General features: G+C 40.7%; 1 protein-coding gene across 1 annotated transcript in view; it reads right to left on the minus strand.

Annotated features, from left to right (window-relative positions):
- The window catches only part of LOC126395591 (astrotactin-2-like), a 434,195-nt gene that overhangs the window by 272,069 nt on the left and 147,243 nt on the right, over positions 1-14,883 (minus strand). The window contains exon 4 of the mRNA XM_050053178.1: positions 9,051-9,203. Coding sequence (XP_049909135.1) covers positions 9,051-9,203 — 153 coding nt within the window. The remainder of the gene's footprint in view (positions 1-9,050; positions 9,204-14,883) is intronic.

The following is a 14,883-nucleotide window of genomic DNA, read 5'->3' on the forward strand; positions in this document are numbered from 1 at the left end:
TCAAGGTGACTGGAGAAATGTAACTCTAATTGGCAACTGGGTGGCGCTGTAACAACAGAAAGATGCTTAAAAATGGCTAAAATGCGACCGATCGCTGTGGCTCCCCCTGTGGCCGAATGTTGTTGTTTTTTTCTAATTTTTGGTAATAAAATATCACGGAAACTGTCAGTATGTCATTCTGTCAGTCAGTCATTCTGTCTGTCCCACGTTTTTCTACTAACTGACGTGGTCAATCTATGTGAAACTGCACATAGGCATTGAGGATTGGCATAGGTAGAAGGTGACAAAGCTACCAATGGGTATGGACGAGTAATATATAATGATACAAAAAATATAATAATAATAACACAAATAATAAGCTTAAATCTCCATCACAAAAGCTGGAAAACCTGGTTTGCTGGTGATCAGCATCTTCTTGCAAAAAAACAACAAAAGTGTTGGAAGCAGGAGACATAAAAAAAAATCTTGGTGAAAATTGGTTCATGCAGGGATTTTTGCAGTTAAATTCTGTAAAAATGGATCTAATGAGGCTTTTACATTATGCAGTAAGTAATGTAACTGATAAGTACTAAATTATTAGTCAAAATATGAACAGAGGATTAACCAGAGAAAAGAAACTTGCTCAGATGGATGGACAGACATTTATGTGATCTCTCTTTGGGTTTTGTTTCTGTCTCTTTCTCTCGAGGTCTCTCACACACCAAACACATACAAAAACCGAGTCGCGCACTGCTCGGACTTGGCAGTAGATCAGCTATAGCCTCTTGTAGAGAAGCCCTGGGGCTGCAGACCCACAGCTGTAATCACTGTGTTTTGTCTGCAGCGAAGATTGAGGACTGCTGAAAGTGGAGCTGAGCACAGAATGAATTCAAGCACTGTGAAACACAGGCACGCACACGCGCGCACACAAACAAGACAGCACCGAACTACTTTCATGTGCTACTTCAAAGCATCAATTAAACAGGAGAAAAGCTAGATAATAACCATAAGGTTATCCTCATCGTAATGAGCCAAAGTATTCGTTGTGACACATCAAAAAACTTCCACAGCTTCTAGCCAGCACACGGAAATACATTAACACCACAGCGGGGAATAGCATGCACAGAGGTGCATGCAAATAAGGGAGTAATCTTTTAAAGACAAATCTTAATATTTGATAAAACCACAATGTGTTGTGACTTCAAAGATTTTTTCTGGAAAGGGAGCTTCACTCGAGCAATGACATCTACATTATGACATAGTTTTACGTGCACAGGTATCACCTTCTACAGGGGCTCTATACAGGCTTGTCACTGAATATTATTGAATGCATATTTTTATCCATGTTTGATGGGAGAGCAGTTCTTATTTGCCAAAAAAAGGTCAGTGCATGTTTATATATGAAGCATCAACAAACAATAAATTAGTGTCTCAATACCCAACGATGTGCACAAATATTTTTCCATTGCAGACTCTAGTCTTGACCGTGGCTTGACAGCATCACACACGCAAACAGCCTGTTAACACCCACAACACTTTTTGCTGTGTACAGTGCATTGAGCATGAAGAACTCTGTGCACTTGACCGACATTAATGACCGACGCTCTGCACCAAGCATAGTGTGCGAGGAGAGCAACAGCCAAGTCCCTGACTGGTATTGGTCTTTTCCTGATGCTAACCAAGGGCCTAAGGAGAGATTAAAATACATCTTGAGAGAATCACAAACCGCCACTCCCAGCACCTAAAATGCCATGTACAAGTCATCAGGGGCAATAAAGCCAGAGTTACAGGTCAAATCAAAGCACCGAGCAAGGAACCAGACACGTAAAAAAAATCTGATCAAACTTCAGAGGGAAGAGGGAGCAACCAACAGTAGCTCACAGCATGCCAGTCCCACATCATTAGAACCAGTTTTCACAGACCTGGAAAAAGGCATATCCAGGGGGTGGTTGAGTATAAAAAGAAAGGGCTTTTCAGTGTACCCTGTGTAATAGAATACTCCACAAAGAACAAAAGATGAAAGCCAACCACTCTCCAAACTTCACTGCATGAGAAAATTGCCGACTTATGCACTCTGATAGCAGAATTCACCATCCTCTTTCGGGCAAGAAAGAGATCATTGATTGGACAGGTCAGTGAAAACATAGTGGCTCCACAAATCACTTCATGTGCCTCATATTCAGACGAAATTCAGATGACAATGTATACACTGTTTGTTACATTTTCTTTAGCCACATGCTTGCATCTTCACGAGGCAGAAAATAAACTGTCTTGAATTTCCAGATGCTAAATGTAAATCTGGTACGAACCTCAGGTAAGAAGGTGGCCCTTCAAGCTGTTTCAAGATCACCAAAAAAAGTGGAAGGGAGAAGAAAACAGCAGCAGTGTTAAGTTGCCTTCTGTCTCTGGATAACATGCAAAACAACCTGTTAGTTAGCTTTGTAACAACACAAACATATGGATGACTTACATGAATGGAGTATAAATTAGACACATTTTGCTCACTAGATGGAAAGGCAGCGTCCCTCCCCTCCTGGTGGACTACATTTGCACGTAATTTTGGGAAAAAATATGTACAGTTGTTAATGGTGAGAGACTTGTTTCTTGATCCTGTTTAAAATTGTGCTATGAATTACACATATGACCTTTGATGATTCAAAAGATAATTTTGCAAGTCAAGAAAGTTGCAGTTTGTCTTCAAAATTGTCAAGACTAAAAAAAAATTAATTAGACTACACTAGGACCCTACAATACCAGAGTAGCGACACACATTGGTCAAGCGGAAAGTTGGTCACGTGCCATCTAGTGGCAGGATAGCGCGTTGCATATCCGACCAAGAACTGAATGAACTTCAGTATTGCTGCATTGCTGCCGACCAGGAATTCAAGCAAATCTAAAAGCATAATCTACCATAATCTACTGTAATAGGAGCATCGGTGACACGTTTACAGGTAAAAAGACAAAAGTTGTCTACCATAATGTTACTCTCTACAGTTTGAAATAAACAAATTATAAGCATGACTTAATATGACCAAGACACCTAAAAGTAAAAACAAGGCCGTTTTCATCAACTTACAAGCAAGTGCGCGTCAGACATACTGTAAGTGAATGAGTTTTCTGGTCAGAAAGGTAATGCCCTCATGCCCCACTAGAGGGCGCGTGAGGCTTAATTTAAGCATACCAGAGGAGTCAATGGAAGTGTCATCCCTCTGGTACTGTTGTCCTAGACTACACAGGTCACGTATGTGACATCATAGCTACAATGCCTGTGTATCGTACCAGGATGTACTCATGCAAAACATTCGTCAACGTTGGGTCATGGACTTTTCACACCGAGATATGAAGTGCAAGGTACCCTGGGTGCATTGGTTGTTGATGTTCTGGGGCGCCATGATAACTTTAGCCTGTTACATGCATTGTCTTCTTTCAAAATACACGTTTTTCACAGGAAATTTAAAGTTTCCATACAGTCTCTTTCAAAGTGAATGCACTAAGTCGGTTCGACACCACAAACTGACCACAAATGTTTTTCCTTCTACAACAATCACATGTGGTTACGTTTAGCCAACATGTGCAGGAGGTTGGGTTTAGGAAAAAAAGAACAGCTTTTGGCTTTACACTCGTACTAGAAGCGAACACAGGACTCCCGGGTGAAAGTCAGTGGTTGTTGGATCCATCCACCCTGATGCTGCCAAGCTCCGTTACAGAATAATGCCAACCACCCATGTATCATGCCAATGTAAAAGGACCGCTTTTTTCGTCGGTGTCTGATGCCAGAGGTCACTGACCAAGTGCCAGTATTTGAAGACTTCGGAGTAGGACCCGGTGGACTCATATGAGCAACAGGTCTTGATCCTTCTTTTGCATCCCAGCTGAAATTAAGACCAGGAGTTGGTGGATAAAACACATCAGGTTAGATAATGTTACATTTGCGCGCCAAATATAGCTAAGTTACCTAGTTAGCTAGCCGGTGTTGGTTAAGTGTATATTGTGCAAGATGAGAGATGTGCAGCGCGGTATCACACAGAGCCAAATGGTTCTAGCACAAATCTAAGATGGACTGTGACGTTATCTTTCAAATTGACAAACATATGTTTAATAATGGCACAATTCAAATTCAATTCAAATGGGATAAAAAAAAAGTACTTGTTCCTCAGCATTAACTACTGTACATATTTTTTTCCCGAAATAACGCCCTATAGGGATCACCAGAAGGGGAGGGACTTTGCCTCTCAAGTGTCTTATAACAGGGGCAAGTGGAAGCAGCTACTTCCACCCACTGCCTACTGATGTAGGTCAGATTGATATGAGTGAAGACTACATACAGGGTTTGGAAAACTGGATGCATTTACATTTCAGCATCTGGCTGGAATGCATCCCATGTTGATAACCACCTCCAAAGGTGGTTTGAGCAATGAAATTGCAATTTGTTTCCAATCCTCCTGGCAGCACTTGGCTTGACTTTGGCTTTGCCTTGGCTTTTTTGATCATCATGAAGGCATCCTATCTGCCCAAGACACATGCTAAGTGGGTAACTGACAACTGGTCAGGTGTCATGGGATGCACTACGGGATTGCAGGCCAGGTACGATTACAACCTCTTTATAAAAACGTAGGATTGCTATCAATGTGTTCAATATATCTGATAAATTATGCATGTTGATAGCAATTTTGAATCTGGCTATCTTCCTGATCTTGCTTTGTGAAATATCTTCCAAATAAGATCCTGAGAGTGGCTGCCAAGATGGGAAAAATTGGCATGTGAAGGTAGTGACTGTAACTAGACAACCTGTGCATGAGCCAACATTTTGTGAGAGTCCAGGTATAAGAAGGTGCTTTACAAGAAAGTAGGGCAATACATGCTGACAGGGAAGTAAGGAATGCCACAAAGCACAATTTCAACATGCAGGCTTGTGGACATCAGGAGAAGAGTAGATGAACAGCTGCGGGGTTTAGCTGAGCAGACACAAATGCTACTGTAGTTTTACAGCTGAGCAGATATTCAGACATGTTTCCCCTGTAATGTGATTCGAGTTAACAAAGGCAATTTGGTTAGTAAACCATTGGCAGTTTTTTTTTTCTTGACAACCAGCCACTAGTGTGATGTGCTTCTCTTATTGCTCTTGTTTCCACTCCTACGCAGATTTGGGGAAAATCTCCAACCCAGACAGCCCTCAGGCTCAATGATTGGCCATTAGTGGCATGCTTTCTCCCACATCTCTAAGGCCTCAAGGAAGAAAAAAAAAAAAGCGCATTTTTTAAAATGGATTGTGTGTGCTGCTGGATGTAGACACCCCATGCATCACATCGTTACAGTATCTACGGTTATTCCTCTAAGTCAGATGTCTTGGGCAACAGCTTTCCTCTTGTGCAGTCTAGCCCACTGCCTGTGTTCTCAATAGTGGATTTCTGGGACACACGTGTCTTCTCCTTCGACATGGGGCACAGGGTCAATTTCCCAAAGGTATCTTGAAGATATTATGATCCTAGCCCATAGATTTAAAATGGGACTAAAATCCTCTCAGGCCTTAAGATGCTTTTAGAAAGCGGGGGCCAGGTTTGGTCTGTCATAACTGAGAGGTGTGTGCTTTACTGTATCCAAGCCCCTTCAAGCAGAGCATGGTTGGAAAGATTATTTGAAGGTGCTCATTTCTTGACTAAGTCATTTGAAAGACACACATTTATTTCCAAGTAGGGAAAATTTGACATTGACCATTTCCAAGTAATATCACTTACTTAAAGATGTAGTTTGTAGGAGTTCGTGGCATCTCGCAATGAGGCTGCTAAACTGAAACTTTACCCATTTGCCAAGCATGTAGGAGTGACCAAGGCAAAAACGCAAATTGCCCTATCAAGAGTTGGTTTGTCCATTCTGGGCTACTGTAAAACAACGTGGCACACTCTGTAGAAGAGAACCCATTTCTCATGTAGATATAAATGGCTCAATCTAAAGCCCAGTTCAAATCAAAGTTTCGCGACAAGAGGAAACCATCTTAGAGCACTGCAGAGAAAAGTTGCAGCGGTGTGAACTGGCCGTCTGAGTTCGACTCAAGCCGGCTGATGGTGTCACCTGCAACTCAGCTGGTCAAATCACCGGTGGCTGGTTTTAGAACACAGAGCACATCACCTGTTTCTACAGCCAGTCGGCTTGTGGTGAAATGCGCTGGTCAAGTCAAAATGCGGTAGGTGCTACATCCCTGCTGAGCCCTCTGTTTCCATCCTCAAGGTGTGCTGGTATAGGACAGTGGGTGGCTGCTGCTCTCTGTATATGCTTATACCCCGCTCCCACACACACACACACATTCTCATTGACTGATTAATTGGCGCTGCTTACTTATATTATTGTGGTTTACTTATGAATACAGTCCATCTGATGCTTGTTTTATGATTTCACTGTTTCATCACTACTACAAATACAACCATAGCGAGTATCTTACTATCACTATCCTCATTCATATTTTAAGAAGCTACAAATTATATTCAGCCACAAATTAAGCCCGAAAAGCTGGAAATCAGAACGAAAATACGGAGAGCTGTTACACAGAGATGACACTCTCAGTCTCATCTGGCTGCATTGGTGTGAACTGGCAGATTTTTAGAACATTGCAGAACGGGGCATTGCAAGTAGTTGCCCATTTCAACTCGTCTCGTCGCAAATATGTGGTCTGAACTGGGCTTGAGGTAACAAAACCACAACACTTCTTGATATATACCATATATAAATATATACCATCTCTACCAATAGATGCTTCGAAAACATACACACTGGAAACTTAAGCGGTTTGCGTTTTTGAAAAATATTTAAAACTTGGAGACCTTCCTGTTGTCATTGTGACCATCTGTATTTCATGTCATGTCATGTCATGTCTTGACACTGACATCAATTCCAGTCGCTCAGCCCAAGCACTTCTTGTCACTTCTCATAAACAACACAGATGATGTCTTCCACTCCACCTGTCTGAGTCGCTTGGTTAGATCTGCATGGCATGGATCCCTGTCATATCAAGCGTTACCGGGCCGTACTGTCTGTAATATTGGCCTGTACACAGGAGCTGAGAGAAAATGCAAGAGAAACATAAATATTGCACAGCATAAAAGAAGGTCTACCAAACGAAAACCATCTGTTACCTCGTTGCTTTTGCCTGGTGTACTTCTGAAAGAATTTGGCAATGCATTCATTCCATTTATCCAGCACTAACCTCCTGGGTCCGACCAATTAACATTCCCCTTTAACCTCACTCCAACTAATAGAGTTTCCTCCTCACTTTAAGTGCTTCTCCCATTATCATGTTTGTAGTACAGGCCTACGCTTTTGCACTTAAGGACACATTTTCACCCCTAATTATAAGCCAGCAAAGTAAACTCTTTTTCCATTGACCTCAAAGAGGACGTCTCTCAGCAGCGCCCTTCACAGACTTTTGAGGAGCTTGACCTGCGTGCATTTAATTTTAGAGGCATCATCTGCTCAGAGGATGGACACAAGATACCTTTTCATGTTTTTTGTTTTTTTTTCCTAAGATGAAATGCTCTAAATAACCAAGAATATAAACTCTCTCCACCACTGGCTATGTGACTGGAGAGATTAATAATCCCCACATAAGTAAGCATGGAAAATATGCAAAATTGCTTGGTGTTGTATTCTGCATCTACTGTAGATGACAGTGATCAAGAGGGCAGTAAGTTATTCTGCCAAGGGTAGGTGAACCCATCATGCTTAATGTCTCATTTTCAATGTTAACGTCTCACTGGTCATAACGGTATGACCAATGACACAGACTGCATGTCTGATTAAAATGATTGGGAATGTTCTTGGTAATGAGCTGAATTTATTGCTTTAGGCCGTGGCTGGTGTCACCAATGTGTCACATCTCGAAATTGCACAGATCGGATTTTTCACAAGTGCGAAACTGTGCTCCCAGTTGATCTTTAATGAATCAGAAAGCCAACAGAGTACGTTGATAGCAATTACCGTAAAAGATATAAACAAAAGGTCAGAAGTGTACAGAGTCCCCCTTTTCAAATGTGCTGTGACAAAAAGTAATCTGTCCATTTGAAATAAATCAAATTATTGTCTTGAACATATTTCTGATTTCGGCAATGCTTGGACTATTTTATGAACTCAAGCTAGGCAGATAAATGCAAGCCTATACAAAAGGTTAGATACAGGGGTATGTGGACCCCTGAGGAATATGTAAATGGATACATGCTCACTTACAAATTACATATCTGACTCTGACTGAAGTCTTTATTACTCATGCACCATATATCTGCTGTCTACATCAGTTTCATGATGTAAAAGAAAAGAAAAAAATCTACATATTAATACATTTCACAGATATCAAATGGGATACAAAATGTTAATTCACATTTACTTGAGGGAAATTAATTGTGGACTGAACTGTGACATTATCCTCAAAGCAGTTTGGCAGTTCTCCAAGGCAGCATGATGCCTCAGTGGTTAAAACAGTCACCTAGGGGTCTTACATTCAGATGCATGCATTTGCACCCTCATTAGAAACTCATACACGTCAAGCAAAATGGAAGATCTAAACTGCCCATAGATGTGGATTATCTGACATGAATGCACCACAATGAAGGAAAACCAATTGCCAACTGGACCACCTAATGTGTGAACAATTTACAGTGCTATTCTTTCAAAAATATATGGCAGTGATGTAAAGTCTGATTTTTATAAGATGCAACTCAGAAAGTGATTTTTAGTTTGGGTTAATGGCTGCAACATGTTGGAAAGAGGGTAGAAAGAAAATGCACATAAATTTATACATCTCATAAGGTGGAGTGGGAACAGCTCGAACATGTGGCCTCATGCTTATTTCATATTATACACCGGCCCATGAATGTATGCATCTACTTAAAAAGGTACTTCATGGGCAAATATTGTCGCCCCAAAGCCATGAAATTAGTACCACAGAAGCACCAGAAGTCAGCAAACATCGTCCAGTATGCATAGTAAAATTAAAGAAAACGTGCAAATCCTACAAATCATCTTATTAAGTTTTGTGACATTCTTCCAACAAGACTGTAAACTTCTAAAATGACTTTTTGTCCTACCTCTGGTGTGGCTGGGGACCCTCCGGCGGCCCGTCGACGAGCTGTGCATGACATGCTGGTAGTGAGACATGTCCGTTGGCGTGTTGGGAACACGGAAGCTGTCCTGGAACCTCTGCATCAAATCCTCTACTGACTCCGTGTTTGGGTCAATGGCTACGAAAAAGAGATCCAAAGTGAAAATGGCAGGCTTGTCATAAGGCTTTAAAGTGAAAATCATTTTGCAAATAGTGACAGACACACAAGATATAGTAAAATAAATACACACATGGGTGCATAAAGTCAAACACCTAAAAATAGCCTGCTTTATTTTTTTGGAAAGATAAGAGATTAGAGTATGATATGCATCATGAGTCACTGAGGCTGTCCCATTTACACTGTAAAAAAAAAAGGCAGCACAGTGCTATTTCTTCTATTCTATTTTTTCAGGCCTTTAAATGATTCCATCAATTCAATATTGCCTCATCTCTACAGGGATCCTGCCAACGCTTCCCCTGATGGTTCAGTCTCACTCTTCCTGATGAATGACTGCAAAACAACTGGCTGTGGGAAGAGAGGGGGTAGTTTTCTTAAAGTAGAAATTGACAAAAAAGAGAGCACAGGAAATTCCTGTGGCCTCTCTATATGTCTATATGTTCTGGCTGATGGATTTATGCCACCAAGAAGACACATTTAGAGTACATAATCTACCCCTTACACACACACACCAACACACACAAGTCAAAACATGTGGATATGTAAAATAGATCATGATATTTAACCACGTATCCATCCATAGCGTCTGTTGACAGGAACTGCTGTGTTATACATGGCTTGTGAAGTTAGTCAATTTATGCAATGAGTAACAATCTATTTAAAGTGCATGTGGGCTATCATATCTGCGAGTAGCATGTACTGAAGGTGTATGGATAGACGACTATAGCCTAAAACAAACAACCACTCAAAAAACTGCGAAAAACAGCTCTGTCCCCAAACTTAGAGTACAGCCATCTCCAAAAGATGGGGCCATTTATCACCCCAACCACCACTACCCCCACCTATCATCAACATCTTTTGATCTGTCAGTCTGGCTCTGAGGTGTACTCTTTCCATGAATAATGGTGATGTGTTGCTCCCAGTGGATGCTCATCGTGCATGCCAATAAGCGTGCGAGAGCAGAGGAAGATGAAGAGGGCGAGGGTGAAAGTGAGGAGGCAGGAGTATTCACATTGTTTCTGATATTATAAATGGAAAGCTAACAATATACAGAGGTGTCAGCAGTGTGCTTCAGAACAAATATTATCCTAGCAATGATACATATTTGTTCTGATTTATTTGGGGTTATCTCACTCTATAATTTTGTCGAGCAGGGAACTGCTGTTGGCATGTCTGTGGTAATAAGGCCTGTAACCAGGTGCAAGAGATGATGCAAAGTGACCATGACCTCATTTAGGCAACAGATGTTGGCTTAAAGTTTTCAAGATCAATAGAAGACCTTTAAGGTGTTTGGTCTTTGAATATAGCTTTATCAAAAGGGCAAATCCAGATCTCTTTTCTTTAACCATTATATCCCCAGACAAAGGCAAGTCTATCATGGCTTTAAAACCATCTAGCTTTCCCTTCATGCTTTCTTTGCGTCTAACCTGTCCATGACACTTGACGCACTTATAATTACAGGGTAAATCGTCAAAGAGCACTGGCTACGATATGTTTCGGCTCTGCTGTTTGGGTTTTAGTTAGGTAAGCTATCAATCAGCCTCGAAGAAGATGTTGGTATTGTTCATTTCTGCAAGCCATGGATACGTCACATTTGCACATTTCATATGTATGATTTTGAAATGACATTAGATATGAGCTGACTTTGTCATCTAGAGGTACTTTGCAATCGGGAGGTGGATGCTGTGACACCTATGCGAGACACATGCCAAACTGCAGACCACTGTTCAACACCAACAAACAACAAAACCAGTCATTTTTTGAGCAATTACCTTTTTAGAACAGAGCCACAAAAAACAGCAGCTTTTTAGTAAAAGATTGTTGCATTTCCAGCTGGGATAGTGGCATGAAAAGCAGCTGTTTTTTTAATGAAATATTACTGCATTTCCAGTTGGGACAGTGTCACAAAAAACAGTAGCACTTAAGCAAAACATTGCTGTATTTCCAGCCGGGATAGTGCCAAAAACAACAACATCATTTTACCAAAACATTGCTGTGTTTCCAGCCAGGCTGGTCCCACAAAAGCAGCAGCACTTAACCAACTTATTGCTGCGTTTCCAGCCGGGATAATGCCACAAACAGCAGCAGCATTTTACCAAAAGATTGCTGCATTTCCAGCCTGCATAGTGCCATTAAAAGCAGTTGTTCCTTAATGAGACATCACTGCATTTCCAGCTGGGTTTGTGACACTAGAAGCAATTGTTTTGTAACTGACACACTGTGGCGTTTCCAGCCAGCATAAGGCCACGAAAAGCAGTTGTTTCTTAATGAGACATCACTGCATTTCCAGCCTGAATAGTGCCACTAGAAGCTGTTGTTCTTTAATCAAGACATTAATCAAGACATTGTTGTATTTCCAGCAGGTATTTTACCACCAAAGCTATGTATTTCAAGCCAGTTCATGAGCTTTTTTGACCATATCCCATTGGTCTGGTGCCTAAACCTAAACACATGTTCACCACAGCGTTGTTGAAATGTAATGTTTCAACATATGTGCTACATAATATAATGCCAATGTAACATATACATTCTAATATCAGACATAGCTATTCCATCAAGCTTACAGAAATCCTATTGGCTATTGCCAAAAAATGTATGTACCTTTCAAGAAAATAACTTACTCACGAAAGAATAAGATACACTCTTTCTATAAACTATGGCAACCTTTTATTAACTGTATGGAGAATCTACCATCCCACATGATTCAATGACTGTCTGCATATTCTCTATATTTTCACCACACTAGTATTATAATAATGGCCGTTAATTTATTTTTGAAGTGTCCGTTATGTAAAATTGGTGTTTGTGTACTGTCAATTTGTGACTGTGCTTTGTATATTTTGTAAAACTGAAATAGAATATTCAGCAAATGCAACATATCTGTGGTTTGCAGAAATGTACAATGCCAACATTTGTTCTTGGGATTGCAACTGGGTTGTATCCATTCATCCTCAAATGTTAGGAAAATAACAGCAGAGCTATAATACTAATCACATTTATGCAGCACACTCACATCATATACAAGCTCTTTGTTCAATCCTTGTTAATGTAGTTATCTATTCAGATACAATGCTGTATCGGCTCTACATGGGTTGTTGACTAGGAACCCTGCCAATGGCCAGAGGTCTTACATCAAAACACCTATTCATTCATGATTGAGGAGGGAGTCAGGAAGATGAACAATGTTTGATTTTTTTTTTGTCAAGACTTCTCTACAGCCAGAGGGCTGGATGTGTACTTTGTGGAGATATTTCCATTATAACAGTGTGTTACATTTCTGAATCTCTGTGTTATCACTATACAAATTGATCCGAGATGCCCAGAAGGCAGCCAAAATGCTAAATGAGAGTCAAGCACACTCAAGCAGTTGAACCAATGGTTTATTGAGCAAGCGTGCATCAACTGTGTGAAAAGAACTATAGTCAGAAATGTACTCTAGTGCAGTAGTGGCTTAGGAGGATAAAGGCTGCAAATTAGAGTGTTAAGAGCATGACCATACATGTTGGTTCACATGAGATGGCTATATATATTGCAGATTTTTAGGTACAAGGTCGAAGAGTGAGTTTAGACATAAAAATAAACATCTAAAAGTTAGTAGCTGAGATATGCGTTCACACAGAACCTGATGCCATCTCCTTATCTGAATTGTATAATCACACTACCATTGTAAAGTTTTCCAGTTTGAATTCCCTGCTGTTGCAGAGTTTGCCAATATCTTTTAAATGAAGACTATAGATTCCAAGATCTCTGCGTTTAATAATGTACATAACATAATGTTGCTTGATGAAAATAAGATAGTAATTCACTTTGTTTTGGAGGGCTTTTTGTGCATTTGCCTTACTTCCACTGCTGTCAATACATCCCTCACATAACTGGTGCTAAGTGGCCATTGGTTTCAAATTCACTTTTGGCCCTGATCACACAGAAAGCTTTTTAGCAGCTTTTGTTATTGTTTTTAATGAGAATGAAGCTTTTTGCTTGCTGTTTTTGTGTTGCTACACGCCTCGTGTTTCACCCTATGTCATTGCCACTTTTTTCCCATGGTCCAGTCGGATGATTTGAGAGGCGAGCCTTCTGTGGTGGTCACGACAACAAATTTACAGTTGGTAAACAATGGAGTAAAACTGGTGGTTGTGGTTGCTGTATACCCAGAGCTTTACGACTTTATAAACCGAAGTCAGGGGTGGGCTGGCCATAGGGAGGTTTGGGAGTATTCCCGAACGGCCGGTCTGTTCCAGGCCGAACCAGCCGGTGGTCAGAACGTTTATTTACCCCATAAAACGCAGCTGCAGTTGATCGCAGCAGCCTGCCCTCGCAGCCGCAGGTTGCACAGAGTGGAACGCCAGACTGGGTCAATCTAATATTTGGCATATTAAGGGGAGATACGAGCGGCCCCTCCCAATTTGAGCTGATCCTTGTTTCTATTGAAATGTGATTGGCTCAGCCATTAAACTGTTGTTTTCCTGTTTAAAAAAAAAGAAAAAAAAGAAAGAGGAGCGTGGTAAATTAGCAGACGCATAGCGCGTCCAAATTCACACCTGTTCTTCTCTATGGATTTTCTCCGCGACCGTGCGTCATAGCGAGAAGCCACGCATATCACGTGAAACAGCGGAACCGCAGCTTTCTGACAAGACCACAGTTTTCACAGTGAAAAACAACGACAAAGTTACACTAAAATCATGAATAACAGAGCTTTCACAGCTTTGCACACACATTACTCTTGGATGGATTACTCGCGAATGCAGGCTCGCACAGAAATGTCACGCATATCACATGAAAGCGCAGGACCACACACATCATTGTGCTGTCATTCCATCATGCTATAAATACAGATTAATTGTCTACAACATAAAAACTTGACGAATTTCTTTACAATCCATTATACAGATTTTGTTGTAAGTCTCTTCATATAGTGAGGAATATCGTATCTTACCACGTCTTAGGCTTGCGTGTGTTTCTCCCTGTCTATCCACATTTGTAGTCTGGCTTTCAAGATGCAAATATCTCCATATTGTCCAGTTGACACTCCATCAAACTTTGTATGACAAGACCAGCCACTTCACCTTTGCGCACCCAGACAACTGCAGCCTAATGCATGCTGACAGGGCCGTAGTCACCGTATACATTGAGGGGGACCCACATGTTTTGGACAGCTGTGAAGTGACAGAATGTCCCAGCATCACGGTTCTTATATTGCCAGATTCCAGAGAGTCTCCCCTCTTCATATATGGTCAACTTGCTATGGTGAGATACATGTAAAAATGTAAGAATTTAGTAACACAGATTTGTTTTTTTCATTGATAAAAAAAATAAAAAAAATAATATAAAATACAGGCACTTGGAAGGACATGTAATGATGGCAAATCTGGATAGCCCAGATTGTCCTAAAAAAAACAAAAAAACAAAAACAAAAACAAGATATAGCATGTGTATGTAGCCTTTATAATGACTGTGATATGAGCTTAAAAGTAAAGGCAGTAAAAATACCCCAAAAAAGGACTAGGGCCCATAGGGTTAATATCATTAGATTGTTTTATACTGCAAATAAAGTATTTGTGTTAAAATTATGGTTCCCCTTGTGTCCGTCGTGTGATCGGGAAAAAGGCCTCTCCAAACCAAGCTCCCAGGCTGAATTTCAACC

This window comes from Epinephelus moara, chromosome 9 (genome assembly GCF_006386435.1).
Source record: "Epinephelus moara isolate mb chromosome 9, YSFRI_EMoa_1.0, whole genome shotgun sequence".
Classification (NCBI taxonomy): domain Eukaryota; kingdom Metazoa; phylum Chordata; class Actinopteri; order Perciformes; family Serranidae; genus Epinephelus; species Epinephelus moara.